Source organism: Scyliorhinus torazame, chromosome 1 (assembly GCF_047496885.1).
Source record: "Scyliorhinus torazame isolate Kashiwa2021f chromosome 1, sScyTor2.1, whole genome shotgun sequence".
Classification (NCBI taxonomy): domain Eukaryota; kingdom Metazoa; phylum Chordata; class Chondrichthyes; order Carcharhiniformes; family Scyliorhinidae; genus Scyliorhinus; species Scyliorhinus torazame.
Window position 1 is genome coordinate 10,736,659 of NC_092707.1, and position 6,407 is coordinate 10,743,065.

A 6,407-nucleotide genomic window follows, 5' to 3' on the forward strand; every position below is an offset into this window, starting at 1 on the left:
AACCATTGAATCTCCTACAACTATTGCTTTTCTATTCTCCCCCCTTCCCTTCTGAGCCCCAGAGCCAGACTCAGTGCCAGAGACCTGGCCGCTAGGGCCTTCCCCCGGTAGGTCATCCCCCCCAACAGCATCCAAAACGGTATACTTGTTTTGAAGGGGAATGGCCACGAGGGATCCCTGCACTGTCTGCCTGTTTGTTTTATTCCCCCGGACGGTAACCCAGCTATTCTTGTCCTGTACCTTGGGTGTGGTTACCTCCCTGTAACTCTTCTCTATCACCCCCTCTGCCTCCCGGATGATCCGAAGTTCATCCATCTTCAGCTCCAGTTCCTTAACACGGTCTTTGAGGAGCTGAAGTTGGGTGCACTTCCCGCAGGTATAGTCAGCGGGGACACCGGTGGTATCCCTCACCACCCACATCCTACAGGAGGAGCATGTAACTGGCCTAGCCTCCATCCCCTCTTACCTGACAGAATATAGCTGCCCTGTGGACTAACTAGATCTCCGCCCTCCGACTCTGCTCCCAGTCAGCTACACTTTCTGTAAACTCCTGGCTCTCTTCTCACTCTTTGCGGAAATGTCGGAAACAAACTGAAAGGAGCACCTTACTCCCTCCTCACCTAACTCCCTCGGTCAGCAAACTCTTACTATAGCACTCAAAATGCACCAAATTCAGCACTCAGGGAGTGCTGCACTGTCAGAGGGTCCGTACTGAGGGAGTCCTGCACTGTCAGAGGGTCCGTACTGAGGGAGTGCTGTACTGTCAGAGGGTCAGTACTGAGAGAGTGCTGCACTGTCAGAGGGTCAGTACTGAGGGAGCGCTGCACTGTCAGAGGGTCAGTACTGAGAGAGTGCTGCACTGTCAGAGGGTCAGTACTGAGGGAGCGCTGCACTGTCAGAGGGTCAGTACTGAGGGAGTGCTGCACTGTCAGAGGGTCAGTACTGAGGGAGCGCTGCACTGTCAGAGGGTCAGTACTGAGGGAGCGCTGCACTGTCAGAGGGTCAGTACTGAGGGAGTGCTGCACTGTCAGAGGGTCAGTACTGAGGGAGCGCTGCACTGTCAGAGGGTCAGTACTGAGGGAGTGCTGCACTGTCAGTGAGTCAGTACTGAGGGAGCGCTGCACTGTCAGAGGGTCAGTACTGAGAGACTGCTGCACTGTCAGAGGGTCAGTACTGAGGGAATGCTGCACTGTCAGAGGGTCAGTACTGAGGGAGTGCTGCACTGTCAGAGGGTCAGTACTGAGGGAGTGCCGTACTGTCAGAGGGTCAGTACTGAGGGAGTGCTGCACTGTCAGTGAGTCAGTACTGAGGGAGCGCTGCACTGTCAGAGGGTCAGTACTGAGAGAGTGCTGCACTGTCAAGAGAGTCACAACCAGGTCTTTTTTGTTTCCATCAATCCCCATTTTCCTGTCATGTTTTCTGGGGTAAACGACTTTTCAGAATTTCCATGTGGCAGTAATGTTAGAATAACAAATGCAAGCTGGTGTTGGAAACCTGTTTTAACAAGGAATCACTGTTACTGACTAGTCTGTACCCACAGTCAGTGTACCCACAGTCAGTGTACCAATGTATTGTCCATCGTCCCTCCTGCAGCTAACAGTGTCATTTCTGATCTTGTTTCTAGGTAAGCAGAGTATCGAACGCAGACTCTCCGCATTACAACCGGGACTGTGTGCCTAACGCTGTAAAGCTGTAACATCTTCCCAGGTCTTGGGTCTGTTGGTGTCGGCTTACCTGGACACGGTATCACAACCATCCCAGTCGCCATTGGAAACCGGCGGGGGTTTTATTGTGCATATCGACCTGCGAACCGAGTGACTCGCTGGGGGCATTTAAGGGAATCGTCCCTTCCCCGTGCGAAACCTTCGCACCAGTTACTGATGTTTCTCATCTGCTATGTAGATTTCCTTTAGCAAAGTCACTCAGAGGAGCCTTGGCCGGTTCTTCATAAGACACTTGACTGAAGAGGAAAGGGTTTGATGGGAATCCCCTCTTGACATTGTATTTGGGCTTAAAGGAAGAATAACCAGCTTGGATACAGTTGCCTGATTAACAAATCCAAATCACAAGTTGATCCATTGGCGACGAGGATTATGCACCCACGCTGAAGAAAACCAGTGAGATCATTTCAGAGCAACAAAGCTTTTTGGTACATGTTGGTTTTCGTTGAATGCTGCCTTTGAAGCACTTTCCTCACTTTTTTTCTGAAGTGTTAAATACACACACACACACACACAAATATCCCCCACACAGGCCTGTAAGGTAGACGTGCACTTTATGTAGCGTTGGTTACAGAATTAAGCCGTTCGATAGCCCAAGTTTTCGCAGAAGGATGGAATCTAAAGTCAGGATGCACTCAACCCTATTTCCCTAACAGACCCCCACCATTCCCAGTGTGTTTCAATGTTGCACTGTCTCAGAATCTCCGCATGTAGTTGGTGCAGTACAGTATGGGGTGAGAGTGAGTGAATGAGTGTGTGTGTGTGTGTGTGTGGGCCCTATTCATTTCTCAGTCAAAGCATGCACGGGAGCAATTTCCAAGCAGCATCTCAGACACAACAGTGACGGCAACAGACAATCGCACCTGTAGATCGCTTCTTGTGGGCTTTCCGTTCTGCTTCTTCTGACTTAATTAATTGAGTGTGTGCGTGAGGACATTGCTTTATTTCTTATCGGCCAATGAAGCAAACAAGATTGAGAATGGTCAAGAAATTGAACAGGGAAAGTATGCGGCTTGGTGGGCACGCCGTAGCACATAGTCACTTGGATGTACCAGCGCTTTGGAATTCGAGGCTACTTGTGATTTACAGATTGTCAACCAATGATTTCTCCTTTATTTTTCCTCTATCTCGCATAAATACTTGAAAATTAGCCACTGTGTGTACACAAGATTATATATATATAGCAAAGATATCAGTGCCACCAAACTTGCTGCAAGAGGTTTTGACTTAACCTGGAACTGTGTAAGATAAATGTTATCAGTGAGTATTTATTGCTTTGAATTCAGTGAGTAACAGAAACAAACTGGAGCGATTTGCTGTACTCAAATCGTCAGCCATTTCCAAAACAACTGTTCCTTGGCTATTTCTTTACTGTTGACGTGTAGTTTCTGTTTGACAGATTCCACAGGGGCTCGGACTTCAGCCCCTAACTTATATTCAGGTGGGAACTGTTCAAAGTGTATTTTGTTATTCTGCAATGTTCAAGTGCTGGAAACATTTTCATTTCAGTTTTTATTTCCGTGAGTGCTGTAACCCTTTTTTTTTGGTCTTTGAATTGTACAAAAGAACCCAGAATGAAATAAAACTGTTGGAAACGCTTGGGTGCTCTGCTCTCCCACCCTGTGCCTTTGCAAGAGAGTTTTGAGGTTGTTACATTGGCCGCTTGTGACTGGAGTGGGTTGATGGGGTTCAGCAGTCTCGAAGTTCAGTGTCAGCCTGCGGCCCAAATCATTTGCCGGCGACGTGAGGTGGCTTCGATGGGAGCAGAGAATCCCGTCGCCTGCGAGCGACCTGCGGCCGAGAAGCCCCGCAAACTCTTGTTTCTCCTCCACGGAAGCTGCCAGACCCGCTGAGTTGATCCAGTATTTTCATCTCAGATTTCCACCGTCTGCAGTACTTTGCTTTGAGGTTATATAAATGGACGTTGTGTGTTTCTACAACAACTTTTAACATAAAAATGCACCAGGACCCTGCTGCAAATCTAAACGTTGCACTCGATGTCTTGAACTCTTCGCCTTTAGGGGCTGTTTAGCGCAGGGCTAAACGTTATTGAGTTCTTTGAGTCTTTGAGAAGGTGACCAAACAGGTGGATGAGGGTAAAGCAGTTGATGTGGTGTATATGGATTTCAGTAAAGCGTTTGATAAGGTTCCCCACGGTAGGCTACTACAGAAAATACGGAGGCATGGGATTCAGGGTGATTTAGCAGTTTGGATCAGAAATTGGCTAGCTGGAAGAAGATAAGAAGGTTGATGGGAAATGTTCAGACTGGAGTCCAGTTACTAGTGGTGTACCACAAGGATCTGTTTTGGGGCCACTGCTGTTTGTCATTTTTAGAAGTGACCTGGAGGAGGGTGTAGAAGGATGGGTGAGTAAATTTGCAGATGACACTAAAGTCGGTGGAGTTGTGGACAGTGCGGAAGGATGTTACAAGTTACAGAGGGACAAAGATAAGCTGCAGCGCTGGGCTGAGAGGTGGCAAATGGAGTTTAATGCAGAAAAGTGTGAGGTGATTCATTTTGGAAGGAATAACAGGAAGACAGAGTACTGGGCTAATGGTAAGATTCTTGGCAGTGTGGATGAGCAGAGAGATCTCGGTGTCGATGTACATAGATCCCTGAAAGTTGCCACCCAGGTTGAGAGGGTTGTTAAGAAGGCGTACGGTGTGTTAGCTTTTATTGGTAGAGGGATTGAGTTTCGGAGCCATGAGGTCATGTTGCAGCTGTACAAAACTCTGGTGCGGCCGCATTTGGAGTATTGCGTGCAATTCTGGTCGTCGCATTATAGGAAGGATGTGGAAGCATTGGAAAGGGTGCAGAGGAGATTTACCAGAATGTTGCCTGGTATGGAGGGAAGATCTTATGAGGAAAGGCTGAGGGACTTGAGGCTGTTTTCGTTAGAGAGAAGAAGGTTAAGAGGTGACTTAATTGAGGCATACAAGATGATCAGAGGATTGGATAGGGTGGACAGTGAGAGCCTTTTTTCTCGGATGGTGATGTCTAGCACGAGGGGACATAGCTTTAAATTGAGGGGAGATAGATATAAGACAGATTTCAGAGGTAGGTTCTTTACTCAGAGAGTAGTAAGGGCGTGGAATGCCCTGCCTGCAACAGTAGTGGACTCGCCAACACTAAGGGCATTCAAATGGTCATTGGATAGACATATGGACGATAAGGGAATAGTGTAGATGGGCTTTAGAGTGGTTTCACAGGTCAGCGCAACCTCGAGGGCCGAAGGGCCTGTACTGCGCTGTTATGTTCTATGTTCTAAATCGCTGGCTTTGAAAGCAGACCAAGGCAGGCCAGCAGCACGGTTCAATTCCCGTACCAGCCTCACTGAACAGGTGCCAGAATGTGGCGACTAGGGGCCTTTCACAGGAACTTCATTTGAAGCCTACTTATGACAATAAGCGATTTTCATTTCATTTCATTAATGAGGAGGGCACGTGATTCAAATAAGGTTCAGCTTTAAACTGTTGATGAAATTGTTGGGATACTTCCTGTTTACCGTAGCTGGGAAAAAGAGTCGGCTTACCCGGACAGGAATGTCATGAGCATATACGTGGCGCAGTGGTTAGCACTGTTGCTTCACAGCGCCAGGGTCCCAGGTTCGATTCCCGGCTCGGATCATTGTCTGTGCTGAGTCTGCACGTTCTCCCCGTGTCTGCGTGGGTTTCCTCCGGGTGCTCCGGTTTCTTCCCGCAAGTCCCAAAAGACGTGCTTGTTGGGTGAATTGGACATTCTGAATTCTCCCTCCGTGTACCCGAACAGGCGTCGGAATGTGGAGACTAGGGGATTTTCACAGTAACTTCATTGCAGAGTTAATGTAAGCCTACTTGTGACATTGATGAAGATTATTATTTTTATCCCAGCGCATCGATTACCTTCATTTGATCTTTCGTCGGTGACCTGGGATGAAATTTTAATCGGTTTTCACAAGGCCAGAGCATTTCTGAGTGCGTCTGGGGGTTTGACCAAGTTGTGAGCTAGGGTGACAAGGTGGACATTGTTCTGATCTGAATGCAGCAATTGTCACTGTCAATTCCTTCCAATTGGACAGACTACTTCATTTTGTAATGGTTCCCTTCAGCTTGTACATGTTCTGGGGCTGGGATTGGTGCCCTCGATCCGCGGTCTCTGCAAAAGCTGCGACCACGGTTTGCTTCTCTGCAATGGAATTGACTGAAGGAAACTTTCTCTGGTGTGTGTGTGAATTCCGAGCACAGGCCTGGATTTTATTGGAATACATTCTGTGAGCATGCCCATCTATAGATGAGCTGGTTTAGCTCAGTGGGCTAGACAGCTGGTTTGCGATGCAGAAGGCCAGTGGGTTCAAATCCTGTACCAGCCTCCCCGAACAGGCGCTGGAATGTGGTGACGAGGGGCTTTTCACAGTAACTTCATACTTGTGACAATAAAAGATTATTATTATAGTCAGGCCCACTTTTCCTCGCTGACTAATAAATGTCTCGGACCAATAGAATAGTGCAGGAGGAGGTCATTCAGCCCATCGAGTCTGCATCGATCCTCTGAAAGAGCCACCAACCTAGGCCCACTCCCCCACCCTATTCACATAACCACACCTGAACTGTGCATCTTTTTGGACACTATGGGGGCAATTAATCACGGCCAATCCACCTAACCCGCACATCTTTGGACTGTGGGAGGAAACTGGAGCACCCGGAGGAA

The 6,407-nt window shown here is 48.2% G+C and overlaps 1 protein-coding gene across 6 annotated transcripts in view; it reads left to right on the forward strand.

Moving 5' to 3' along the window:
- The window catches only part of ulk1b (unc-51 like autophagy activating kinase 1), a 134,577-nt gene extending 131,258 nt beyond the window's left edge, over positions 1–3,319 (forward strand). For all 6 annotated transcript variants that reach the window (XM_072518810.1, XM_072518649.1, XM_072518894.1 and 3 more), the window contains one exon: positions 1,625–3,319. In XM_072518810.1, the coding sequence (XP_072374911.1) occupies positions 1,625–1,680 (56 nt within the window). In that variant the 3' untranslated portion in view covers positions 1,681–3,319. The remainder of the gene's footprint in view (positions 1–1,624) is intronic.
- The last annotated feature ends 3,088 nt before the right edge of the window (positions 3,320–6,407 follow it).